This window comes from Pongo pygmaeus, chromosome 8 (genome assembly GCF_028885625.2).
Source record: "Pongo pygmaeus isolate AG05252 chromosome 8, NHGRI_mPonPyg2-v2.0_pri, whole genome shotgun sequence".
Classification (NCBI taxonomy): Eukaryota; Metazoa; Chordata; class Mammalia; order Primates; family Hominidae; genus Pongo; species Pongo pygmaeus.
The window spans coordinates 122498576-122526478 of NC_072381.2; the positions used below are offsets into that span (position 1 = coordinate 122498576).

The window sequence follows — 27903 nt, forward strand, 5'->3', positions numbered from 1 at the left end:
GGTGATCTGCCTGCCTCGGCCTCCCAATACGTGGGTTCTTTAAAAGGCAGGGGTGCTATCACTCTCCACTCTTCGTTTTCCCCTTCTCTACCTGTGACTAGACAGGTAAATTCAATTCCAGAAGAAAAGAGACAACTTTGAGAGTCATTTGATGTCACTTAAATTTGGAACCCTATGTGGCACCTAGTTTGCAGTTGATTTGAGACAGAAGGAAAAGGTAATGAGTAATTAGCACCCCTTAGCTTCCAATGATAACATAAGTGACCCCTGATCTTGGGTCACCCAACATCTACCTACATTCCAAATTATCTCTACCTAATTTTGCATGCCTGATTACTGTTCCTAATGTACTGCCAGAGTACTCTTAAAAGGATTGCTGGCCAGGCACGGTGGCTCACACCTGTAATCCCAACACTTTGGGAGGCCAAGGTGGGTGGATTGCTTGAGGCCAGGAGTTCGAGACCAGCTTGGTCAACATGGTGAAACCCCATCTTTACTAAAAATACAAAAAAAAATCAGCTGGGCGTGGTGGTGCATATCTGTGATCCCAGCTACTCGGGAGGCTGAGACACGAGAACTCCTTGAACCTGAGAGGCAGTGAGTCGAGATCACGTTGCTGTAGCTGCACTCCTAGCCTGGGTGACAGAACAAGACCCTGTCTCACAAAAAAAAAAAAAAAAAGAATTGCTGTCCAGGCACGGTGACTCATACCTGTAATCCCAACACTTTGGGAGGCCAAGGTGGGAGGATTGCTTGAGTCTAGGAGTTCAAGACCAGCCTGGGCAATACAGTGAGACACTGTCTCTACAAAAAATAAAAAAATAGCTGGGCATGGTAGTACATGCCTGCAGTCCCAGCTACTCAGGAGGCTGAGGTGGGAGGGTCCCTTGAGCCTGGGAGGTTGAAGCTGCAGTGAGCCATGATCTGCACCACTGCACTCCAGCCTGGGTGACAGAGCAAGATTATGTCTCAAAAAAAAAAAAAAAAAAAATGCCAAACTTCAGATGTGTCACTGATGGTCCTGACTCTAACCTGGGGGTTAATGAGCCTCAGGCAATGAAAAAAGTGGACCCTGAATTCAGAGAAAAAGCTTGAGGGTAGAGCACATTTGACAATGAAGCAAAACTCAAGAGTTAAGCATCATATTCAGAGTGGTATTCCAGGACTCAGAAAAATAAAGTTCAAATTATAATCCCTTCACTGACACATTGATTCTCCATGTCTCAGGCTCTACATCTTTAAAACAGGCTGCACTTTGCTTTTCTCCTTGAATTTCTCTGTAATCCCACCACTTTGGGAGGCCGAGGTGAGTGGATCACCTGAGGTCAGGAGTTCAAGATCAGCCTGGCCAACGTGGCGAAACCCCGTCTCTACTAAAAATACAAGAATTAGCCGAGCGCGGTGGTGGGCACCTGTAATCCCAGCTACTCAGTAGGCTGAAGCAGGGAGAATTGCTTGAACCCCGGAGGCAGAGGTTGCAGTGAGCTGAGATCACGCCACTGCACTCCGGCCTGGGCGACGGAGTGAGACTCCATCTCAAAAAATAAGATAAAATAAAAGTAATAATTCTATTTACAGATGAGGATTCTGACTGAAAGGAGTTATTTGCCTAAGTTCACATGGCCAATAAAAGTCAAAGGTGGAATTCAAAGCCCAAGTTTTCCTACTATGGCCATATTGTGGGGGTTAAGGTGATGACTGGGATACCTGCTGCAGGAACCTTGCCCCGAGTTACTTGGAAACAGCTTCCTACTCTGCCATGACCTGCCCAGGCTAAGAAAAATTGCTGAGCCAAACATGGACCCAGCTCCTTACTCAGAACCTAGGGAAGCAACCTAGCCTCAAAGCCACTTACATTTGTCTCAGAATTGCAAGAACCCCTCCGATGTTGGCAGACATCACTAATGATCAGCATACTTTTCCACGCAGGCCTCGGAATCCTCCACAACTTAGTACTCCCAGGCAGCTACCATCAAATAATTCAACTTAGCACGAGAGTTGAACTTATTTGCCACCCTCCCACTGGTCTCTGAACAGAGACGGTCATAGGCAGCTCAGGGAAAGGATCTTAAAACGAAAATAATGGTGATGTCTAGAAACAAATGTTGGCATGAATGTGTTAACTAACTTGTTTCTCATCCCATCACTTTCTATCCTCCCCACCTGCAGCTTAATCCCAGCCCTCAACACCAATCTGTTTACTAACCTTTCTCACCTGTCGGCACCCAGCTCCTCTTGTAACTGGGCTTTCCACCCATCGTTACCCTGCCCAAAACCTCCCCTTCACCTACAGAATAGAGATCTTTAGTTTGGTCTTCAAGCCCTTCCTTGACCAGGCCACTTTGCAAGCCTCATCTTACACCTCTACTCGATGTGAGCCCCCCACCTCCTTCACATCATTTCCTTTTCTTTTTCTCTCCCCTCCGTTTCTCCCTGGGATGCCCAGGTTGAGAACCCAAATACCTTCTTGATCATCAGAATTCTACAGGCTGTCTGCCCATCCCTGCCAATAATGCTCCCACTCCACCGTGCTTACTCTCCCTCGCATCAGCTGACAACTAGGACAGAAAACTGAATTTGCCTTTAGCTCTTCCCGGGAAGGGACTAAGCCAGACCCTCAGTAAAATGGGCTGCTGACCTGACTTTCTGGCCACCGATCTAACAGATGGCAGTCTTATCTAACCCATGAGACGCAAGGGAAGGAAACCAAAACAAAAATCTGGCACTCCGTCCGTCCTGTGCACCCTTAGCAAGCCCCTTAGCCCCCATGCCCCTGCTTCCCTCAGTGCAAGAAGCTGGGGGACAAGGGCGTGGGTCTGGAGGGTGGAGCGCTAGGTGCTGGAAGGGGCCTTCCAGGGGGCGCTGCCGTCGCTTGACGTCACTTCCCGCCGCTCCACTGCCTTGGGTCGCAGCTGGCGTCTTAAGGGCCGGAACCAGGAAGGTATTTTTAGTCCCTATTTCTGCCCGTGCTGGCAAGAGAGCATGGGAGCCGGACTCAGCGTGGGTCGGGGCCCTGCCGCTAAAAGCGTCAAAGCAGGCCTAACTTCCCACTTTCCTGGTGAGGCCCCGGCGGACGGAAGCTGTGGGAGATGGGCTGCGTGAGGCGCCGGGTCCAAGCTCAGAGGATGAGAGCTCCAGGAGTCCCTAGAACGCCAGCCCTGCCTCCTTTCTAGCCCTAGCGCCTTGCCCTCGCCTCGCCTCGCCTCGCCTCCCAGCACGCATGCCCCATTGCGCATGCCCAATGGCTCACAAGGCGCAGGCTCCACGCCTTTCCCGCCCTTGGGCCCTCCCGCCTTCCGCGCTGAGGCCTCTGCCCCAATTCACAGCTATCTCCCCAGCTTTGGAGCCAACTCGGCCTCCAGTACCCCCACTAAACCCTTATTGGCTTCAGGCTCCTCATCAAATTCCCTCTCTGACACAAGGAAAATGGTTTCAAAATTCCACTTGGACCTGATCTTGATATCAATGCTACCACCGGTCACCTCTAGTCAGACACTAAGATCTGTTGGTTTTATTTAAGCAAAATGCCTTGAACCCATTTCTCCTCTCCATTTCTGCTGCCACTTCACCAAGCAACCCTCACCCCCACCCCCTACCCCCACCATCATCGCATCACCATCATCCTCTCTTGCTGTCCTGTTTCTGTGGAAGTGTACTCACTAACTGGCATCTGCCTCAGAATCCGTGCACTCCTGTTCCCATGCCACCTCCTCTGGGATTCTCCCCCAGATTGCCAGAGAGACCTTGTAAAATGAGAACTACAATATTCCATGATCTCCTTGGGAGAACTTTTCAGTGGCTCCTCATCGCCCTGATGGCAAAATCCAAGTGTTATCAACGTGGTATTCCAGGTGCTGCCTGCATTCCTGCCTCTTCTCCCACTACTTGCACTCAGCCATCCTCACTGCTTCCTCTCCATTCCCAACTCTTAGCATTCTCCTTCTCATACCTTTCTTTTGAAATTGGTTGACTCAAGAACTGAGGAGATTAGCATGTAGGAGGTTTACTAGGGAGTGTTTCAAGTTCAACAATGTAGAAGGGAAAGGAAGGAAGCAGTATTGGACAGAAGTCAAACTGCATAGGGATCTCAACAGAGGCCTCAGCCATTCCTACCAGTCATTGGAAACCACTTGAGCACAGTGGCTGTCTTCAGATGAGGCAGTCTCCAATGAACAGACAGCTGAGAGCTGTCTGCCAAGTCATTAAAATAATAATTTAGCATTTTGGTAGAGATGTTGTGCTTACTAATGGCTGTGATACTAAGTCTAAAGGCAGGGGGAGTAAATTCCATTATGCCTGACCCAATCACATTCCCCTTCCTCAGGAAAGGACTTTAGGCCAACACCCTCATTTTACAGATGGGGAAACTGAGGCCCAGAGAGACTCTCAGATAGCTATCTCAATCACAGTCTTATAATCAATAGCTAATATTTGAGTATATAAGTTATCCTAGGCTTGTACTAGATGCTTTAGATGCTTTATCCAACTAAGCAACCATGACAATCCTATGGGGTAGGTGCCATTATTACTTTCATTTGATATACATGGAAATAGGTTTAGAGCAGCCAGATGAGTAATTTGTCCAAGATTACACAGCTATTAAGTGGTGTATCTGGGATTTGAACCCAAGTCATTCTGACTCCAGAACCATAACTAGAAACCATTAAGATGAATTACTTTTTCTCTGTGCATTAAACCAGCATACTACACATTGTATGATACCAGGGAATGCTATGTACGTGTTTATATGTGTGTATATGTGTATGTGTTATTGCTATACATGTTATATTGTTGTTAACACACATAACAGACTTTTTTATATGAAGAAAACTTTCACATGAAAAATTTTATATATATTTTACACATATATATGATGTGATTTATTTTTAAGAATGGATACAACACTACCACATAAAGCACAATATTTATTTTCTGTTTCAGGGTAAGAAGATAGGCAAATGTGTTTCTAGAAAGAAAATTATTTTCATATTAGCTAGAAATCAGAGAATACCCAAGTAATTTTCAGCTTCCATGTCCATTTCCATTGCATGCCAGGTTCTCTGGACCTGGTGGCTTTGCTCCTTCCAGAACTCATGTCTCTTCAAATAGAAGCTTTCAGTTCCAACCAAGAAGGGTGTGCATCTGAATGCCTTTCAGCAAACCTGAAGGGCTCTCCTCCTCCTTTCCCCAAACTACCAGGTCTGTAAGGGAGCAGCCTCTCCAGGAAGGTGGTCCCCATTTAGTTTATAAAAGACCTTCCCTGAGACCTGAGAAACCACCAAAGTAGATCTCTCTTTTCTCTCCTGCTCCATTAAAATGAAACCTCCATGAAAATGAAAAAGACTCTGAAATGTAAAGATTTCCCGACGTAGAAATGGTGTTAAATTACAATAGCATAATGTGGTCCAAGAAATTCTAAACTGTGTCAGAAACTGTGGATTAATTTGTTTAACAAACATTCATTGTATTCCTACCAAATGCCAGGCCCTGGGCCAGATGCAGGAGGCTGCAGTGTTTTGGGAGTTTGCCATTTAATACAGTACTTCTCAAATATTAGTCTGGATAAGAATCACTTTGGAAAAGTGTTTAAAATGCATGTTCCTAAGCCCCAACCTAGTTTCTGATTCGTCAGATGCGACTAGGGCTTAGGAACCTGGAATTTTAGCCAGTCCCCAGATGATTCTGAAGCAGCTGGTCCTCAGTTGTATCTTGAAAAACATTGACCTAGTATGTTTTTAAGTTTTGATCAGCCATTTAATCAAGCCACTTAAACTCAGGATTTCAGGGGGTTAGAAGAGATATATGATTTCTAAATCCTTCAAGAAATCTTAAAAAGACTTCTTAAAAAAGGCTTTCTATGCAAGAACAACACACCAATATGACACAATTTCTTTTCAAACAGGAGAAAGACACTGTGTGTCATCATATGGCTTATGTGGCTGAAGGGAAGAAGTTAAAAGGGTATCCTTGGAGCCATTCAAGAAGGTGTGTGTGTGTGTGTGTGTGTGTGTAAATCATCAACTTGTATAGTTAAGCTTTGTGTACTTTACCCTATGAGTGTATACCACATGGATATTATAATTCAATTTAAAAATAATCATTTTTAAGGATGTGTAAGACCAAAGAGGGTAAGGGGTTTAAAGATGTCATTCTACAGAGACGTAGAGGGAAAGAGTTGGGACAGTGGCAGGAAAAAAAAACAGGAAGGAGGGAGAAATTCAAACTTCTTCATGAGTGCACCAAGTAAATCCTCAGCAGCTGATGTAATAGATGGCTAGATATGGACATTAGCAAATGTGGGTGCAAATAGGCTAAAGAATTCAGGTACCATGATCCAGACACTGTGGGCACAAAAAGAAGGAAAGGAGGAAGGAGGGGAGAAAGGGAAGAGGGAAAGAGGGGGCAAAGGGGGAAGAGAGAAAAAAACTGAAAGAAAGAGGCCTCTGGCCCTAGGGGGAGCTTACAATCTTGGGTTCTGAGCAGCCATGTGGCTTTGAGCAAGTTATTTGCTCCAGTCCTGTATATGAGTCTTTAAAACAGAGCTGGACCTCCCAAAGCCACCATGAAGAATAGTAGAATGGTGTATGTAAAATGCTATTTGTAAACTATAAAGGGTTGCCAAATGCTACTTATGAATAAATTCTGGCTGAAGGTTAGACCAACTGCAAGTGTGGATATGAGCATGTGTCCCGTTTAGCTCTCCAAGTGACTTCCCACATCTTTCTTGAACCTGATCCCCAAACTCACAGGGGTTTGCTAAGAGGTTTTCTCCCCTTTTCTTTTCTGCTCTGAAACAATTTGGCTGTTGCTTTGTGCAGGCCTGAGCATCAGATTCCTTTCAGCTCCCCCCTCCTGCAGCTGTTCCTCCTTCCACCTTTCCCCAGGCAGGCCCAGCTATTGGCATAGAGGCTACCTGCCTCCTCCTCCAAGGCCTGTGAGTCTCCAGTTGGAAGCCAGAAGCCTCCAGGGACCAAGGCAGCTTACTGGAGGCCCTTGGGGAAGGAGGGAAAAGAAGATAGTCACTAAAATTAAATGAATTTTCTATAAATGTTTTTAAATTAAAATTGCAATTCTTTTTCTATGCAGAAGAGGCTCTTTAAGAACAACTGCACTCCCTGAGTGGCAGGCAAAGAGCTCAGCAGCTCTTCCCAAAGCCCGGGAGGGAAGGGAGGTGAGAGCAGAAGTTATGAGGTGACTGGTCCTTCCCTCTTTCAGGGGTAAGAAAGCAAAAAGGAGAAAGAGCAGGAAGCTGGAAGGAGGGATCTGCTTGGTGACTTCCCAGGCTGAGGCCCCTGGGAGAGGAGGCTGAATTTGTTGGGAATCCCAAGCTAGGATTTTGTGTTTTCTTTTGTTCCAAAAAGTTATGCCACCCTCTCCCTTCCTTCTCACCCCTGGAGGGCCCCAGCCACCAGCCTTGAAGCTACAGCGAGAGCCACCCACTGCCTTGGCCTTTGGGACCCCTTGAGCAGGAGAAGAAAACCAGAAAACCAAAAGAGAGAGAGAGACCGACCTGGAAGGAAAACGTAATGGAGGAGGGAGACAGGGGGAACGAGAGGGGAGCCCACACCACTCAGAGAGAGAACTCAGAGGAAGCGCAGGCGTTTACGGGACAGGAGCGCGGAAGAAAAGAGTAGAAAAGGAAAAGCAGTTTCAAGCAAGAGAAAGTAAGGAGAGGCGGGCAGGGAGAGGAAGAGCCAAGAGAAGCGAAGCTGAGGGATCTGCAGCAACTTTGAGAAATAAAAGTGAACTGTCTGTGGGCGGCTGCTGTGATCTCAGCAAAAAGCCGAGCTCAAGGCTCAGGGACTCCGCGGCCCACACTGTGCCCCGCCTTATTTTGGGTGCCTCTAACTCCAGCTTCAGGCACAGTACACGAGTAGGGGCAGTAAGGCCTGGCTAGGGCCGGTGCTGCACGGGAGCTGCGGGTCCCTGCAACACCCAGGTGTGCAGGCGCTACAAGAAGCAGCCGGGGCCGCTGCACCCGCAGCGCGGACTTCGCCCAGTGCTGCACACGCTTTAGAAGAGCGTGTCCAGAAGTGTCCTCCCCGGCCCTCCTCGCTTCCCAAGATTTGTTTGCAACGTGTACATCCGTCACCACCGCATAAGCACCAGGGTGAGGAGGTTTCTTTGCGGGAATTAATATCGATTTCGGTCTCCTGCTCCTTCAAAGTTTCTCTTTGACGATGGCGAGACTTATTCTAAGTCAGAAGAAAATAAAACCTTGCCTATTCTGGGCCCATGATTGCACAAAATCCAAAATGCTGCCGGCATAAAGATGCAGCTGGAAGACTCTAGAAACGTAGCATTAGGAGGCAGGGACTTTATAGTGCCCAGAGATGAGTTCCTAAATAAACTAAGAACTACGCAGTGGGAAATTAAGGAGGAGGGTCTGAGGGGCCGACCTCAGAGGGACAGATAGAGAAATCGAGAGCGAAACACTCAAGGAAGTGGAACAAATCGTCGTAACCAGGCGTCTCTGCCTCTCCGGAAACCCGAAATCCGCCCAAACCTCATCCCAGGCGCTCACGGTACCAGTCGCAGGGCCCCGCACTATAGGGGCTGCCACCCTCTGCCCCCGGAGTCTCCACGCCGAGACTCATCATTTGCTGGCTCTTTCTTCCTTTTCTTCTTTTGTTTTTTTATCCTTCAAATATAAGACAAAAATACACCTCATTTATCATCATAGATATATATATTTCACTCTCACCACATAAATACAAAACATCCAAATATCCAAAACATTCATAACAAAGTTAGTAGCCTGGATTCAGTGACACCTACCCGCGTTTGAATCGTTCATTATTTTCTTCACTATTTGCCTAGAAAAAAAAAAAGATGAAAAAGAGGGGGAGAGTTTCCGAAGTAAATAATTTACAATAAAATTACTATTTTAAAAAAGTGTTTTTCGCTTGCTTCAGATGGACGAATACATTCTAGACACTGCGGCACCTCGCAGTCTGGGTCTGTGATTTTGGTTAAAATGTGGGTGGCCGTGGCTGTAGGGACGATCGCCGCTGCGCAGGGTAAGGAAAGAGGGTGTCGCGGTTCGTGTTCTGATTTGGGACCACTGAAACCCTAAGACTGGGGAGGCGAGGGGAGTGTCTTTCCTATCAATCACACAAGACGCTATCTGGACTCAGACTACTGCTAGAGGAGGCCCGACCGCCCAGCGGCGTCCCTGCCTCCCCTTCCGCAAAGAACTGCTCAGAAATCCAGACGTTTCCTGCGTACAGGAAGGGTTTTGTGAATCCGGGTGTTTGGGAGAGGAGGCAATGAGTGCTGACTCGTTTTCCAAACCGAGCAATTGTGCCCGAAGCTACGCGCCTGGGAGGCCGTAGGGTGAAGCGCCGGCTGCGCAGGCTACCGCCGGCAACCGCTTTGCTCTTTCCGGGAGTAGTGGGAAGCTGTCGGCCACCGCCCCGAACAGGCTCGGAGAAAAGATTCTGAATTTCCTTTGATTAGCGGCGTTGGCTTTTCCTTTGCTTTTCCCCCCATTAAATTCCTGTTTAAAGTTACAATACCCAGAACCTTAATTTTGCATTGCCCTGTGGGGCATTCTCTATCCTGAATTTTCTTACACCTTCCAAATTTCATCATTGGAAGTATTTAAAAACTGGTTCCACTTCATCTGGTTTTACGTAGCAATTGCTTTTATTGCTGATTAGATCAAATTTATCAGTGTCGTTGCCTACTAGGACGTTTGTTACTGTTTCCTGGGGTCGGGGGTGGTTGTGATTGGAGTTGCCCTAAAGGGGAGAAAAACCGCAGGATTTGCCCGCCAGGAAGCTGTGTTGTGTACCGACAATCCCGAGAGGTCCGCAAAGCGGGGCCCAGGGGCTCCCACAAGCCCTGGTTTCCCTGGCAAGAGGAAGGAACATCCTCCTTTTTTGGTCTAAAGAAACCTGGAAGCCCCTGGGGTCTGCGCGCAGTTTTCCTCTTTCAAATATTCCTAGGAATCGTCCGCAGCGGCAGCAGCCGCGGATCTAGAGCAAACGTCCTGTGCTTTGGACTTAGGACCAGTCTTTTCCCTCAGGACCAGTCTTTTCCCTCCTGGGCTGGGCACGGGGTCAGGGCATCAGGTTGACTAACTCGGGCATTTTTCCCAATTCTTTGGATCGCTCCTGGATTCAGAAGGAAGTTGGGGGTTGGGGAGGAGTCTCAGAGGAAAGGTGGTAGAAAAAAAAAAATAGCCCGAATGAAATGAAATTGGTAGCAGACTCTGGTGGGAAAGAGAGCTGTCAGAGGCCTGGTGGGAGCCAGGAGCCCAGCGCAGGAGCTCTGGGCACCTAACGCGCGTGAGTCCATAAATATCACCACAATAGATACTATAAATATAAATACAGGGAAACACTTAAAATCAGTCCAGCGCTTTTTTCTCGGCCCCTTCTTTATTGTTGGTCCGGGAGTAAGGCTCGAAGGCCGAGGAGCTCAGATATCGGGCGGAGAGTTCTTGCAAATTCCCAGCTAGCGAACCAGCCATTGTTAACGGGGCGGAGGACAGGCGGCTGGCGACAGAGCCGAGCAGCGAGGGCACCGGCAGGCTGAAGAGGCTGTGGCCCGCGGCCGGGGCGCCTGCGTGCAATCCCCCCGGCCCGGCGGGCCCGGGGCCTGGAGCACCGCCCACAGCTGGCGGGTGCGGGGATGCGGCGCCCGCTGGGCCCGGGGCGGCGGCGGCGGCGGCTGCGGCGGCCGAGCCGGCAGCGGCGCCCGCGCCCAGGGCCGGCAGGCTGGGCCCGCGCAGCGCTGAGCCGAGAGCGCCCGTGGCGCAAGGCGGCAGCAGCGCAGGCAGGCCGGGCGGCGACAACAGGCGGCCCTGCTCCAGCAGCCGTAGCACGCTGCACGTGGCCGCGGTCTCCGACACCACCGAGCGTAGCTCCGAGTCCTTGCCCTGGTCCTTCTTCTGCTTGGTGCGCCGGTTCTGGAACCAGACCTTCACCTGCGCGCCGGGGTGCGGGGAGAGTGGGAGAGAGGGGCAGGGAAGACCAGCGTCAAAGGAAGCGAGCTCCCGGGGCGCGCGGCTCCGGGGCTCTCCCCAAGCCCCAGCCCTACCCACAGCCCCACCCAGCAGCCGGAGGGGTCCGGGCCGGGGCGCTGCTGGGGGAGCTGGCGCCGCCACGAGGGAGACACAGCTGCTCCACTGGGCTGCGCTTCCGGGTCAGGGAAGCAGGCCCAGGCAGGCGCCGCTTACACAGAACAAAGTAATAAAATGCCCACGGCAGGAACTCGAAGGAAGACCAGAAAGGGTTTCACTGGCTTCCGCGCTACCCCGCAGCGGTGTTTGGGGCTCACAGATGTGTGAATCAGTGCAGTCCCAACGCCGGAATTTCCGGTGGAGGGTGTGAGGCTCTAGGGTGCGGTGAAGGAAGAGGGAAGAAGGAAGAGGGAAGTGGGAAGAGAGGCGGGGAGGGAGTGTTGCCCAGCCTTTCTGGTCCCAGGCCCCTGGCCCAATGCGCTCAGATTTAGTCCTACAAGCACTACTCCTGGTGAAGGCTACAAAGGACCATTTCCTGCTTAAGACGTGACCATTAGCTAGCAGCAAGCAGGGAAAGTGGCTGCAGGAGAATAATGTGTGCGGGAGACTTTATGTAGACCGAGCTTTCTGCACCTTCCTCTCACCAGATAGCTGCATTGAAGGGTCTGGGTGATACTCTTAGTTTATCTCTCCACTGCTCTGAGTCATGAACTTGGAATCATGGGAGAAAGTCAGGAGGCTAAGGTGGACTGAATATTCCCCACTAACCTCTCCTCTCATTCTTCTGCCCCTCTGCAGGCCTAGCAGTGGCCCAGAAGAGTTTTGCAGCAATAGGCAAAGACTATCCTATCTAGATTTTGTAAACTAAGAGGGGTAGTAGCAGAGAGAATAGAAAAAGCTACCACACCAACTCAAACTCAAAAAGAACACCCCTATCTGTTCTGTCAGTCCTCAGCTTTCAGCCCAGATCCCGGACCTAAAATGCTCTCCACCTGCTTCAGGGTTGGGCATGGGGAAAAGCATCAGTCTTCAGAAAGAAGGCTGCCATAGCTAGGCCAAGCTGGTGACATGCCACTTGGCAAGTTCTTGGGTCCTCTCCTGGGCCCAGAGCCCACATGGCCAGCTCCAGGGGCATCATATGGATTTAATGTAAAGGGAAAGATCTAAAGCACAATCAGCAGTACTGGCTTCTGGGTCCTAGATCTCCTACCTATCACATACCTCACACATCACTGGCACAGAAGACAGGGTCTCCTAAGTGCTCAGGGCTGGGGCCAGCTCAGAATGGGGAAAGTCTTCCTTTAAGGGTCAGGGCAGCCTGATCTGCACAGGCAGATCTCCAGGAGGGCATACACCTTTCTAATTCCTAGGAATCACCCATGGTGCTGGGGCAGGGGGTGTTAGACCTAGCCTCACTCCTGTAGAATGGGCCTGGACGCTGTGTACAGCTGGGTGGGCCCACAAGGGGTGGGGCCTAGAAATCTAGCCAAAATGGGGTACCCCAAACAAGGGCAAAAGTCAGTACTTTGTAGAGCAGAAGCACGAAGGAAATGCTCAAAACCGGGGGCCAATAAAAATTCCAAAAGGACAGGATTTGGGGCCTTCTGGGCCTAGGCCAAGGTGGATAAAACATGGGCCCTGGAGGATTTGGGGATGGCAAGAATGGTGGGGGGAAAGGATGTATTACCTAGGGGAAGGAATCCTTAGGCCTGTCTTACCCATCCTTCCCATCTCCTCCATCTCCCAAGGGTAGTTCTGTCCAGAGCAGGTTAGGAGGTGAAGAGCAGGCTAGGTAGGGGTGATGGGGAGGAAGGCTGGTGAAGAACTGTGTGCGGCCTGGTCGCCGGGTACCTGGGTCTCGGAGAGGTTAAGCTGCCGGGCGAGCTCGGTCCTCTCGCGGCCCACCACGTACTGGCAGCGCTGGAACTCCATCTCCAGCCGATAGAGCTGCTCCGCGGTGAAGGACGTGCGCGTCCTCTTAGGCCGGTCCAGGTCCAGGCCCTTGGGCAGGATGATCTCTCGGATGGACCCCTTGGCATCTGGGGAAGGGGAGATGTCAGCCGCCAGAACCCTCCCGTCCCCCTCCACCTCCTTGGCCTGAGCTGGATTTGGGGACACAGTCCCCAGAAGCGTGCAGTTTTGGGGATGGGGGGCGGGGTGCGGAGCGCGACCACAACCAGGTAGCAAAGACACTGTGTGGAGGGCAAGGGGCCTAACTCCATACCGCTGACCGAAGGAGGGACCACACTTTGTCTTTTTGTAGAGTCTTCCAGACAGGGGAGAGAAAAAAATCCAATCAATTCCACATAGGCGGACGTTTCTTCCGGCCTGGGGGGGCCTCGGCTGCGCCTTCCGGGTCCCCTGTAGCCTGAGGGTACCCTTGCTGCCCCGCCCGGGTCCTGCGGGCCCCAGCTCTGGGCTTGCTGACCAGACCGTGCTCCAGCCGTCCCCACCCCCACCCTCGAGTCTCCTTCCCTCCGGAGTCCGCGCGGCGAAAGGAGGAGAGACTGAGTCGGTGCCGGCCGGGCCCGGCGATCTGCTGGCTGGGGAGGCGCCTGGCCGGGGCCCGGCTTCGCAGCCTCAGCCGCCCGGGCTAAGCGCACGCCGCGCATCCGAGAGCGGCAGAGCAGAGCACCAAAGCGGCAACCACGGCTCCGTAACCAAGCCCAGCTGCCTCTCCCGGCGGCAGCGGTCGGGCACCGATTGCGGCCGTGGGGCCCTCGGCCCAGTGCACTAACTGGCAGGGCCGTAGCCCGCGATCGGCAGCTGTTCTCCGGGGCTCGCGTTCCCCCTTGGGTGCGCTCAGCCCTCCAGAGCGCGGGAGTCCCCTGGCCGGCTCCCGGCAGGTCGTCCGGCCCTTGGAGCGCGCACACCTCCTCCCGGAGTTTTCTGCTTCTTTCCCGGGTCGGAGGCCGCAGTCCGATGCCCGGCCGCACCCGTGCAGCCCCTCGTCTCCCCCCGCAGCCCGGTCAGCGGGGCCCCTCAGGGCGTGGAGGGCCGAGGCCCCTGGAGAGCGCACCGGAGAGTCCCAGGCGCTTGTCCCCAGCCGGACTCGGGGCGGGGAGGGCTAACAACTTTCTCCCAAGTCCCAGCCGGCACTCCTCCCCACCGGCCTGTGTCGGGCGGCAGCGCGCAGCTCGGGCCCCGGAGTCGACCCCAAGGAACGCGCCCGGCAGCACTGCCCATCCCTACCTCGGACCAGGATCCGGCGGCAGTAATCCGGGTCGGCTGCGGAATTGGATTTACTTTTGTTACAATCCTCAGCAGCGCCCGACGCTGAGAAGGCGCCCTGCGGCTCCTTGAGGAAGGCGGCTGGGAGGTTCCCCTCCGCGCCCTTGCTCTCCCGACTCTCCTTGTGCGCGTTCTTCGAGACCCGGGCAGCCTCGGCGTCCGAGTGGCATCGAACGTCCATTTTGTCTGGTTTCCCGAACATAGGCAAGAACAACAACAACAACAGAAAGGAAAAAAAAAAAAAAAGCAAAAAAAAGGGGAGGGGGGAGAAGGAAAAAAAAAAGAGGAAAAAGGGAACAAAACCCCCGACAACGCGGCCCGTACGCCCGGCCCGGCGACAGGCAAGGGGCAAGAATGAATGTCCCCGCGGGGAGGCTTCGGCGGCCGCGCGCGGGTCAGCGGCTACGGGAGAGTGGCGCGCTCGCCGAGAGGCGGCCAGTCTGGTCCAGGATCCCGGTGGAGCTGCAGCGAGGCCGCCTCGTCAGCACCCGCGTCCTCTGAGCACGTCCAGTGTCCCCAGCCTGGCGATCAGGTAGCGAACAGCGCAACTCCGAAATGCTGCGGCTCCCGCCTGTTTCTGAGACGGCGAGTTGTAGTTGTCCGACACCCGGGGGGACGCACACTCGCTGCTGCAATTGATTACGGGTAATTTCGCAGCCCCCACGTTTCGGTTACCTCATGAATACACTAAATTGTTTGGATAATATATCAGATCGTAATGGATGGTTTCTGTCCTTGTCCCCAATCAAGTAGGGGTTTAGCCAGTGAATAAACGGAAATGATTGGTCTTGCTTTCAGGAAACACACAATCAAAGACCCACACTTCCAGAAAAACTTTTGACAAGATTCATCCTGAATTGTTAGTACCATTAGCAGGCATTATTAACTTTCCTTTTGCCTTTGACCCTCCTGCTCACATACTGGCTAGAGGGGTTTTCTCCACACTCGCCAGATAGAGCTGAATGAGGGTTGGGCGGCGGGGGGGTGTGGGGGGAGAAAAAAAAACCCACACACCCTGCAGCAGAAGAAAGCAGTTGCCTGGGGGTGGGGGATGGGGGACAAACGGGGGGGAGAAAGTTTTCCCAAAAAGTATCTCCCCTGCACTCTAAAAAAGCCAAGCTTTTCCCCTAAACAACTGCTTCTTAACACACCTCGACGCAGACAGCCATCTTAAACTGCCACCTCTCTTCATTTAGTTCCAGTTGGATTTTTTCATGCCTGCACCTCCAGCAGCCCTGAGGCAGCCCATTCAAAGGGCAGCTTTGTACTCAGAGTCCAGCAGGAGAGAGAGGGGGAGAGGGAGAGACGGCCGAGAAATCTCAACTGTGAGATCTGCTTCAAAAAAAAAAAAAAAAAAAAGTTTTCCCCTAGCTATTTCATTGTCTCTGCTACAATATCTTTGAGAAAAGCAACAGCCAGTAATCCAATAAGAGCATTGATTAGGCTACAATGATTCAATTCAAGCGCATGGCCTTGTGCAAGGAGCATGCTCCAGCCCTTCTCGTCACCTTGCCGGGGCAGAAGCCCTCTCCACGCCGCTCTCCCCATTCATTCCTTTATGGGAAATGCGGAGCAAAAGGAGTGAAAGATGGCAATTATCTAATTGGACTATTAACAAACAGTCCTCTGAGTGCGGCGGTCTGGCGTGGCTCCTGGGCGGGGGAAGGGCCGTGTTCCCTGCCCTCATTCACAAAGAGTGCAGGGGCCGGGGAGGAAAGGGGTTTTTTAAAGAGGGTGGGTGGGGGGAGAGGAGAGGTGGGAGGTTTGGCTGAGAATTTTTCCACACAATTCCAAGAATGGGGCGGAGGCGGGGGGAGGGGAGGAGGTTGGGGAGGGGGTCACGGCGAGCGAGTGGGAGGAAGGCCGGGAGGGGGAGGGGTGCGAATGTGTGTGGCGGGCCCCTAAGGGCTCCAGCTCGCAGCGACGCGCGCACCGTCCGCACCTCCCGCCCCGCCGCCACCTCCCCTGCCTCCGCCGCCACCCCGCGGGACCCCTCTACCGTCCCAAGCCAGGAGGGGGCCCCCTGAGCGGGGTCTTTCGCGCTCTCCACTCAGCCACCCCTCCAACCACTTAGGGGCACCCAGGTTTGGCCCAGCTCCGGAGGGCATCTCTGACCCTGCAGGCCGACATCGGGCTTCCACTTCAGTTGACTGGCTGGAGCGGTGGAACTGTCCCGAGCTTCTCTCCGCAGGGCGGCGGGTTTCCAGGGTCCCCAGCGGGCTGATCGCACCTCAGCCCGGCTTCGCTGCGCACGCTGCCCTCGAAGTCCGACGCCGACTGGGCGCCCGGGGAAAGTGCCTTTGATTACCAGCTCTGCTCCGGCGGGTTGGTGGGGCGGGTGGGAGCAGAGAGGGGTAAGAGGGGTAAGGGACTTTGCGGCCACCCTGTTCTGAAGATGTAGAGTGGGATTGTGTTAAAATCCGGCGAACTTTCCGGTTACCTCCCGCAACGCTCAAAAGCCCAGACTGGCGCCTTGAGGCACCGAGGGCTTTGCTCCCACTCGGCCAAGCCGTCGGGGGTGCAGCCGCCGGGTCTTGACTCCCACTACCGCGTCGCGGGTGCGGGTCCCTGGGATTCGGGTCCTCCTGATGGGGGTCCCTGCAGCAGATGGGGCATTCACTTCCCTGCAGAGCTCGGCCCGAGGGAGCTCCTGGGCCTCCTTGGGCAGGGAGGGGTGCGACCGAATCCCCCGGCACACCGGCCCTTCCTTGCCCCCTACCCTGGAGGGGTTGGAGGGGTCGGACCCTCGGACTACGCGAGATCGGGTGCGCAGGAGGATTCTAGGCCTTCCTCAGCCCTTTAGGAGCCCTGCAGGCGGCGGAAGTCCCAAACCACAGCCTTGGCCCAAATGGGACCCAGATGGCTCTGGGTCCCCGGCCCGGCCGCACCCCTCTCTACGGACTCCTTCTGTCGGTGAAGGCCGCAGCGGCCAGGGAAACCCACGGGGACACCTGCGGCGCCCGGTCAAAGACCTGGAAGAAAGCTTTTTAAAAAATAAAAATGGCCCAACCCATTACATTTTCTTTTAGGTAGATGGGGGAGCTGGGGGCGGGGCGGGGGCAGTCAGGGAACAAACAGCTGCCGTTAGAAATGACACGCCCTGTGGGCAATGGCGTCGCTGGGAGGTCCGCAGCCGCATTCACTGCCACAGGGAACGACCAAACTGTGGCCAAATCCCAAATGCAAATTTTAAGTTTGGCCTCGGAAATTTCTGCCCTCCCTCATCTTGTGGCGTATTTTGTTGTAAGTGGGAAGTATTTGTTTGTTTGTTGTTTGTCTGAGACGGAGTCTCACTCTGTCGCCAGGCTGGAGTGCAATGGCGCGATCTACGCTCACTGCAACCTTCGCCTCCCGGGTTCAAGAGATTCTCCTGCAGCCTCTCGAGTAGCTGGGACTACAGGCGTGCGCCACCACACCCAGCCAATTTTTGTGTTTTTATTGGAGACAGGGTTTCACCATGTTGCCCAGGATGGTCTCGATCTCTTGACCTCGTGATCCGCCCGCCTTGGCCTCCCAAAGTGCTGGGATTACAGACATCAGCCACCAAGCCCAGCCTGTTTGTTTGTTTATTAAACTTACTTATTTTTGAGACAGGTTCTCGCTCTGTCGCCAGGCTGGAGTGAAGTAGCACCATCATGGCTCACTGTAGCCTCGAATTCCCAGGCTCAAGCGATCCTCCCACCTCAGCCTCCTGAGTAGCTGGGAGTACAGAAGTGAGCCACCGTGTCCAGGGGAATTATTTATGAAGCAGTCACTCACCGGATGCATAAACTCACTTAATCTGAACTCCTCCTTCAGAGATGTAGTAATATTCCAGTTTTATAGGTGAAAGAATGGAGACTCAGAGAGACGTTCAGTAACTTGCCCAAGTCTCACAGACTGGTATGTGCAGAATCTGAATTGACTTCTGCCTAATTTCAAAGCTATTCATGCTCTTCTTTGCCACACCCCACAAGACTGCCCCATTTTTAGTTCCAAACCCATACTTGCTTTGAATTTTCCAAATCTTCAGGTGATCACGTGTGTATCAAAAAGACACAGAGCAATGACTTTAATGTTAATGCAAGGAATCCTTATTATTAGACATCAATTTTCATAAATTTTATCTAAACAACAGTAAGTAGAAATGGAATCATGAAATTCTTGTTTCTGATGATGCTATTTATTTCTAGCCATAAGCATTTATTAGTTTATCACTCTTCTACTAGCTGATTGGGGGGGAGTAAAAAATCATTTCCTGGGTTTCAAACTTACAGAATGGTCATCTGAGAGCAGTGTCCAGGAATTCGCATTTCTAGCTGGCTCACCAAAGGATCTTTCACAAATTAAGTTAGATGACTTCACCTTTTAAACTTCGGTGACTCTGCTAAGCTTCCTGAGGGCAGGGACTTCCATCCCTCCCTCCTTACTGGACATGTAAATGCTTATTGAGGAAAGGCATAAAATGGGATGTTCTGGCTGGGCACAGTGGCTCATGCCTATAATCCCAGCACTTTGGGAGGCCGATGTGGGCTGATCGTTAGGAGTTCGAGACCAGCCTGGTCAACATGGCAAAACCCCCGTCTCTACTAAAAACGTAAAAATTAGCCAAGCATGGTGGCGCGCACCTGTAATCCTGGCTACTCGGGAGCCTGAGGCAGGAGAATCACTTGAACCTTGAAGGTGGAGATTGCTGTGAGCTGAGATCGTACCACTGCACTCCAGCCTGAGTGACAGAGCAAGACTCCATCAGAAGAAAAAGAAGAAGAAGGAGGAGGAGGAGGAGGAGGAGGAGGAGAGGGGAAGGGGGAGGGGGAGGAGAAAATGGGATATTCTGGGAAAACAACGAATTTAATTAAGCAGACATTTACCAAGAGTTTGGAGGTGCCAGGACCCAGGTAGCCCCTAAGGCATATAGGCCTCATCTCTGCATCATCGTAGACAAACCCAGTAATTAAGAGAACTCACTGGCTTTAGGTTAGTCATGGCTTCAGGTTGGCAGCACAAACGAAGTAACCAAATGAAAAAAGAAAGTCAACTCGTAACCTGGTTTTGCTTTTTGTTATACATGGTACTTTTTTCTTTTTTTCTACTTCCTTTCTTCCTTCCTTCCTTTCTTTTTCGTTTCTTTTTCTGTGTGTGTGTGTGTGTGTGTGTGTGTGTGTGTGTGTGTGTCTGGATTAAAATTCTGTGGGCATCCATCCAGAAAAACCATGACAGGTTTCTGAGAGGACACAGTGGAGGACGGAAGCCCTGGGATGGAAATTTCAGAAAAGCAGCTGCTAGTCCCAGAAAAAAACTAAAGCTGTGTGCTCACTGGCAAAGAAAGAAGAGAACTCAGTCAATTATTTGGATAATCTGAGACAAGCCTGTACTGCACAACACACACAAGGACACAAGGCTGCACCAGGTGAAAGTGTTTTATTCTCTTGACTAAATTTGCCGCCCTCCCCAGTGCCCTTCCTGCCCCCACATCACTGTCTGCAGGTGCAGACAGACCCAGAATAGAACTGTAGCACTGGAAGGATTTTTAGAGATCATCTATTCCATAACCTTCATTTGACTTGACAGATGAGAAAAATGAGCCCAGAAAGACAAAGCAACTTGTTAAGGATTAGACAACTAGTTAGTGGGGGCCTCTGTGCTACAATCCTGGTCTCCTGACTCAAAGCTACATTCCCACCTCCACCCAGGCTTCTTGAAACCCGAACAAGATGCACTGTCTGGGGTTGGGTGAAATGATGCCATCAAAATGAGCTAAATCACAATCTGAGCGTTGGGGATGCTTTTCATATTCCCTGCCCCCGCCTACTTGCTTCCAGTCACAGAAAGCAGGATCCGAGGTGGCACAGAGTGCTTTCCTTTTCCATCTTCACTTTTTATTTCAGAAAGAAGTAGGAGGGGTCAACTTGCAGGCAGAAAAAAATCTGAGATCATCCTAGATTATGAGCGGTTTAGGGACAGCATAACTTAATGTCTGAGACACCATTTTAAGAAGGACTGCATCAGAAGAGATGATACAACCAGAAATTAAGTTTCTGTAACAATGAATCAGGGTACCTGATAACAATAATTAATTAAAAGGAAGAACACTTAGCATTTATACAGAGACTTTCATCTCTAATCAAAGTTGCCAGTGGTGATGAATTCAATCTCATTGAATTGTCATTATTCCCATTTCACAGAAAATAGTCGGGACATTGGGGAAGCACTTGAAATAAGAACCAATGTTGACTATCCAAAGTGGAAAATGCAGCCATATATCCAGATATTTCTTACCAATTATAGCTAGAGTATTAGCCAATGTGTAGACAGCTAAATTCTGAATTATTCTGTCTACACTTCAAGCAAAAAATCCCATTGGCCTCCATTTCTCAACTTAGCATTTTGTACCAAGAAACTATTTCATCGATTATATATACATTTTGTACTTGGAAAGATCATACAATTTTAGAGTTAAAAGGAACCCTATTAATTCTATAGGCTCACTTATTCAACAAATCATACAAACATGGGTTTTGGAGTTAGTCGGGATTCCTGATTTATAGATCCATACCCCAGGTGCCTTACCTGTTAAGCGTGTGGCTTTAGCAGGTCAGTTTCCTTCCCTGTGCCTCATTAGTCTATCTGCAGAATAAGGTTAGCTTTGATACTGTAGGGTTGTTATGTAACAAAAGTTCTTAAAACATTGCTTGACACACAGTGAACACTGTCAATAAATATTTGCTACTAGTGTCTTTATTTGAGCATCTCTTGTGGAGCCATAGAACCCGGGTGCATTGTGTTAAATAGAACCAGAGATACCAAGAAGGAACTAAGAGTCAACCAAGGTAACTGATTGGTCCAGGTACTCCATGGCAAGGCTTGATTGGCTTCATACTGATTCAATACTGTAAAACAGTAATGAACAGCTTGTACTTATTAAGGACTTACTGACTAGCATTATCTCATTTACTTCTCATAACAGCACTTTGAGAAAAGAAGAATTATGTATACCCATTGTGTTGAATTAAAAATAGCTGTAAATCTTTTGCCATACTTCTCACAAGAGGTAGAGTCTATTCCCTTTTGCTGAATTAGGTGGAGCTTTGTGACATGCTATAATCAATAAAATGAAGTGGAAGTTGCGCTTGTTCTGTCTGGGGCTAGGCTTTAAAGAGGTCTGGTAGTTTTTATTCTTGCTCTCTCATAGAACCGAGCTGCTATGCTGTAAGGAAGGCAGTCTAGACTGTGAGAGGAAAAGAGACTACATAAAAACTGAAGCACCCCGGCTGACAGCACCAACTTCCATTCATGTGAATGAGATCATCTTAGATGTTCCATTCCCAACTGAATTCAGCCTTATGAGGGTTCGTGATAATACCATGTGAGGCACAGATGAGCCACCCATGCTGAGCCCTGTCCAAATAGAATCTTGAGAAAACATAAGGTTGCTGTTGTTTTAAGCTACTAAGTTTTGGGTAGGTTTGTTATACAGCAATAGGTAAGTGAAACATCCATATTGTGAATGAGAAACTGAGGCTCAGAAAGGCTAAGCAACTTGTCCATGGTCAGGAGCTAGGAAGCAGGACAACCTAGATGCAAACCCAGGACCATCTGACACCAAAAGCCATGGATCATAACCAGCGAACTACACAGTGCCTTCTATGGAATAACCAAATTCTGAAGAATAATTCACAAATTAAATTTTTGTTCTTTCCTTATTTCAGACATTACCTAATGTAGGCTGAACTAATAAAAAGCATAACATGTCAGTCTTAAGACCATAAAGAATAAAAATGTTAGAGTTAGAAATGAAGGGTCGGGCATGGTGGCTCACGCCTGTAATCCCAGCACTTTGGGAGGCCAAGGCAGGAGAATCACCTGAGGTCAGGAGTTCAAGACCAGCCTGGCCAACATGGTGAAACCTCTGTCCCTACTAAAAATACAAAAAAATAGCTGGGCATGGTGGTGCATGCCTGTAATCCCAGCTACTTGGGAGACTGAGGCAGGAGAATCGCTTGAGCCTCGGAGGCAGAGGTTGCAGTGAGCCAAGATCAAGCCATTGCACTCCAGCCTGGGGAACACGAGCAAAACTTCATCTTAAAAAAAAGAGAAAGAGAAAGAAAGAGAGAGAGAGAGAAAGGAAGGAGGGAGGGAGGGAAGGAGAGAGAGAGAGAGGAAAGAAAGAAAGAAAGAAGAGAAAGAAAGAAGGAAGCAAAAGTGATCTCTGCCAAGATCTCACCTCTTGAAATTGAAAGGAGGCATCTCACTGGAAGGTGGGTACAGAGCTCTAAATTTTCTTTCTGTTTTTCAAAAACAAAGATGCAAATAAATATGTTCTACTCTCACCTTTAGGAAACCAGAGATACATTAACACTTAGGGTGGTGAATGGAAATTGACAACAGGTGGTTGGTTGTCTGTTTGAAATTCCCCAGATGAAGCATTCTGGGAGGAAAAAAAAAAGAAAGGTTGATTTTATTACAACATTTTCTGGGTCACAAAGAACTTTGAGGTTTTCTAGGAAACCTGACTTATAAATGTGTATCTTTCTAACAGGAGTACATTTATGTTTCAAAGCGTCTTTAAACCCATCATTTTCTAAAATTTCTTACTGCATGAAAAGCTGCTGGAGCCATTTATTCAACAAGCAGGTAGTGACACCTACTCCATGCAAGTCTCTAAGAACTCCCTGTATCAAAACCATGAAGTATTTTTATTTCAATGTGTAGGAATGCTTGCTCAGAAGTCACTTATTTTATAAACCTCACCCCATACAGAAGAGAGCCCCAACTGGAAAAGGAAGAAGACAGTGCCACTGAGCAGTTAAAATCGGCATATCACAGAGTCTGTACATTTCAACTTGAGTTCTTTGCTCATAGGGGACCTTCTCAGTCTCTCATTCAAAGCCTATTCATGTTTATTTTTATTTTGTTTTTGAGACAGTTTTCACTCTTGTTGCTTAGGCTGGAGTGCAGTGGCTCACTGAAACCTCTGCCTCCCGGGTTCAAGAGATTCTCCTGCTCTAGCCTCCCAAGTGGCTGGGATTGCAGGAACACACCACCACGCCCAGCTAATTTTTTTTTTTTTTTTTTTTTTGAGACAGAGTCTCACTCTGTCCCCAGGCTGGAGTGCAGTGGCATGATCTTGGCTCACTGCAACCTCCGCTTCCTGTGTTCAAGTGATTCTCCTACCTCAGCCTCCCAAGTAGCTGGGATTACAGGCACCTGCCACCACGTCCAGCTAATTTTTGTATTTTTAGTAGAGACCAGGTTTCACTATGTTGGCCAGGCTGGTCTTGAACTCCCAACCTCAGGTGATTCGCCTGCCTCGGCCTCCCAAAATGCTGGGATTACAGGCATGAGCCACTGCGCCTAGTCTATTCATGTTTATTTTTGACCTAATTCTAACCGGTATAATTCTTCCATTTCCCAGCCTGCAGTAGACTAGTGGCAACAAATGGGAAGGGAGAGTTGTGTTTGCAGCAGGAACACTGAAGACAGTAAGAATATCCACCAACAGCAAGTTTTGGAGAGGGATAAAAAACAAACCAACTGACTCAAAAAAGCAGCAGGTTCTGGGGTCACTTTGGTTGGATACAAGTAACTGCAACCTCAAGTGCTCTTGAGGGCATGAATGCAGTAGAATGCAGTGTGACAGTGGATATTCAGGAAGTGACCCTTAAAAGATTACATTGCATTTTGTTTAAGAAGGCAGAGAAGCACATAACTCATTTGAGAGATAACACAAAACAAACTCAGAAAAATTATGTATGTGACACCTATTCCTTTACAGTAAGGGAGAAGTCACTGCAATTTTATAGTCGATTGTTGTACCACTGAGCTCTATCCCTCAACACCGTAATTTTGAAGAGCAGAACTATACCCATGTGAAAACAATGCAAGCAACATGGACTTTCCTTGGTTCACTACTTAAAGCTGTCCAAGGTGAGATGTTTGATGAAGGAATACAGAACTAAGCATGAGCATATATTCATCCCCAGGTATTTTGTGTTGGCTCCCCTGAAACACAGGTAAAGGGATGAAAAGCAGAGATGGAATGACCCATCCAAGATCTCTCAGCAAAACCATTAGCCCAGACAAGAAAAGAAGACCCAGAGGGAGGCGAATACCTGGTACATGGTGGGCACTCGCTAATATTTACAAAAGGAGGGAAGAAAACAGAAAGACTATTAGCTATTTGTGAGAAAGCATTTGTTCTAAGAGTTTGCCAAGACTCTCAGCTATAACAGAAGCAGAGACCTGTGGTCACAGGGTCACAGATGGCTGTAAGTGGCTCTGGAACCCAATGTGATCCAAATGAAAGAAACAGTCTCCAAGGAATGAAGCAATGGTGGGAACACCCCCATCTCCCTACAATGAGCAAGGAGGGATGGCATTTAGGAACTGGAGATGTTAATATAAAGTGTGTTGAGTAACTCCTAAATACCACTACTTAGTTCTCCTGTGGCACTTTCCCACTTCAAAAGCGCTTTACAAATATTAACTAATTAAATCAGCATGACTTCTGGAAGGGAAAATTGAGCCTCTTTAATCTGTTTGAATTCTCAGAAAAAGCTAATAAAATTAAGGTATAATGTTCATGAAAAGGAGTACACAGAACCATAAACAGCTTTTGTGAGGGATTAAATATCGAAGTGTGGTGGTGGCATTTGATGAGCTCAGAAGCTATTTATGGTGATGTTATGTGACTGCTCCAACATCAACCACTGAAGACTGAGTTGCAAATACCACGGAGGCTCTCTGGAAGGAGCCTGTGGCTGGCTGTGGTCACCTGTCATAAGGTGTTTTTTTGTTTGTTTGTTTGTTTGTTTGTTTTTTCTGGACAGGACTCTGAGCCCTGGGCTGATGGAAGCAGGAAGGAGGAGGACATCTGCCTCGTGGGCCAACCAAACTCTATTCACCATTTTTACAGAAGGAGTCAGCTAAAGAGGTGCAGGGGTCAGACACCTTCCCAGTGCCCTGCCTACTAGAGCTCAGAGCTGGGAAGGTGTCTGATCTCGCTGGTCTAGAGCAGGACAATTTGCTTCCATTCGGATATTTGGTTGCTGCTGCCACTTCAGAAATGTTTTTAAATAGTCACAGTGAGTAAAATAGTAAAATAGTCACTCTGTCACCCAGGGTGGAGTGCAGTGGCATGACTTTGGCTTACTGCAACCTCCACCTCCTAGGTTCAAGCATTTCTCATGTCTCAGCCTCCCAAGTAGCTGGGGTTACAGGCATGCACCACCATGCCTGGTAATTTTTGTATTTTTAGTAGAGATGGGGTTTTGCCATGTTGGCCAGGATGGTCTTGAACTCCTGGCCTCAAGTGATCTGCCTGGCTTGGCCTGCCGAAGTGCTGGGATTACAGGCATGAGCCACCGTGCCTGGCCTTCCCATTGTGTTCTTAATCTGGACAAATTATTTTGCTTGCTTTTACGTTTTGCCACTTTTTTTTTTTGTTTAGAAGTAAAAGGGAGACTTTGTGATTCTCTAGTGAAGGAAACAGAAGGCAATCAGTTGAAAGTGCACAAGAAGGGGGAGTTTTGGTTTGCTGTATAAGAATTCCTGGGATTCGGCATTCTGCTGGTCCTGTTTTTGACCTCAGCCGTAAGTATACCACAGTACTGGCCAGTCATTCAACCTGCCCTTCATGGCTTGGAATCTCAGTGACTCAGAGGACTATCCTTTCTGAGAAAGATGTGGAGTTGAAGCAAAGACAATTATTTTATAGCTGTAAATGGAAGCTATAGGAAAAGGGGAAGAAAATAGAGTCAGAGGTTTAAGAGGCTATGCTATTGCTCCAAGTGGGTCACTAAAAAGCTGAGTGACCCCAGGCAAGACCCTACCCCATGTGACCTTCACTTTCTTGCTGAAGCAGGAGGCAGGTCAGGGTGATTCCAAGGGTCCTCCTGGCTCTAACATTCTCAGATTCTGTGATCAACATGATAAGCCTAAGGGAGTTGGGTGCTTAGGCAGAGACTACATGCTTGATGGTAGAGTCACCAGGCTCTGTAAATTATATGACTGCAGCTGGGTATTTAGACAAGCTGGCCCAAAGGTGGAGTAGGTGACTTTCCATGTGCTGTTACCAAAAACATATCCCCTCCACAATATCTACCATTACTGTCATTCTGAGGCACCAAGGCCCCAGGAAAAACACAAATAGGTCACGTCACAGAACAATAACTCTGAGCATCTTCGAAGGTGACGACGTGGATTAGTTTAAAGCAGAGGCTGAAAACCTGAGCCAAATCCAGTGTGAGGTTTTGGGTTCTGTTTGGTCATTGAATTTTTTTTCATTTTAAAACATTTGAGTTAATTTCCACTATGTTAAGAATAAGCGTATTGTAGTAGTTCATTCTCACATTGCTATAAAGAACTACCTGAGACTGGGTAATTTATCAAGAAAAGAGACTGGGCGCAGTGGCTCACGCCTGTAATCCCAGCATTTTGGGAGGCTGAGGCGGGTGGATCACAAGGTCAGGAGATCGAGACCATCCTGGCTAACATGGTGAAACCGCGTCTCTACTAAAAAATACAAAAAATTAGCCGGGCGTGGTGGCGGGAGCCTGTAGTCCCAGCTATTTGGGAGGCTGAGGCAGCAGAATGGCGTGAACCTGGGAGATGGAGCTTGCAGTGAGCCAAGATCACGCCACTGCACTCCAGCCTGGGCGACAGAGTGAGACTTCGTCTCAAAAAAAAAAAAAAAGAAAAAGAAAAGAAAAGAAAAGAGGCCGGGTTTAATGTGTTTAAAAACACTTTTAAAATTAGCAATATGGCCCGGCGCAGTGACTCGCACCTGTAATCCCAGCACTTTGGGGTGCCGATGTGGGTGGATCACCTGAGGTCAGGAGTTCAAGACCAGCCTGGCCAACATGGCGAAACCCCATCTCTACTAAAAATACAAAAATTAGCCAGGCATAGTGGCAGGCGCTTGTAGTCCCAGCTTCTTAGGAGGCTGAGGCAGGAGAATCACTTGAGCCCAGGAGGCAGAGGTCTCAGTGAGCCAAGATTGTGCCACTGCACTACAGCCTGGGTGACAGAATGGGACTCCATCTCAAAAAAAAGAAAGAAAGAAAAAATAAAAGGGAAGAGGTTTAATTGGTTCATGGTTCCACAGGCTGTACAGGAAGTATGTCTGGGTGGCCTCAGGAAGCTTACAATCATGGCAGAAGGCAAAGGGGAGGCAAGCTCATCTTACCATGTGGAGCAGGAGAGAGAGTGAAGGGGGAGGCGCTACACACTTTTAAACAACCAGATCTTGTGGGAACTCACTCACTATCATGAGAACAGCAAGGGGAAAATCTGCCCCCATCACCTCCCAACAGGTCCCTCCTTCAACACTGGGAATTACAATGCAACATGAGATTTGGGTGGGGACATAGAGCCAAACCATAACAGGTATTTTAGCTAAAAACTTGAATTCCCAGTTTTTTTTGTGTGTGTGTGTGTTTTTTTTTTTTAACATAAATGACGTGGTTGCCCTGGGCTCATTTTTTCGTGTAAATAGTCAGCTGGAGGAGCTGGAGGCCAGGCGTGGTGGCTCACACCTGTAATCCCAATACTTTGGGAGGCTGAGGCAGGTGGATCAGCTGAGGTCAGGAGTTTGAGACCAGCCTGACCAACATGGTGAAACCCTGTCTCTACTAAAAATACAAAAATTAGCTGGGCGTGGTGGCGTGTGCCTGTAATCCTAGCTACTCGGGAGGCTGAGGCACCAGAATTGCTTGAACCTGGGA

General features: G+C 49.5%; 1 protein-coding gene across 4 annotated transcripts; it reads right to left on the minus strand.

Moving 5' to 3' along the window:
* Positions 1-4852: 4852 nt before the first annotated feature.
* VAX1 (ventral anterior homeobox 1) lies at positions 4853-15798 on the minus strand. 4 transcript variants are annotated; one of them, XM_054435919.2, is made up of 4 exons: positions 14162-15112; positions 12821-13008; positions 8779-8816; positions 4853-8641 (listed from the first exon to the last, which is right to left on the minus strand). In XM_054435919.2, the coding sequence occupies exons 1-4, from the start codon at positions 14400-14402 to the stop codon at positions 8548-8550; spliced, it is 561 nt and encodes a 186-aa protein (XP_054291894.1). In that variant the 5' UTR covers positions 14403-15112; the 3' UTR covers positions 4853-8547. The 4 variants fall into 4 exon arrangements, with proteins under 4 accessions (XP_054291894.1, XP_063526386.1, XP_054291893.1 ...); XM_063670316.1 differs by lacking the exons at positions 4853-8641; positions 8779-8816 and adding exons at positions 8827-10933; positions 15352-15798 and having other exon boundaries at positions 14162-14829; XM_054435918.2 differs by lacking the exons at positions 4853-8641; positions 8779-8816 and adding an exon at positions 8827-10933.
* Between the last annotated feature and the right edge of the window lie 12105 nt (positions 15799-27903).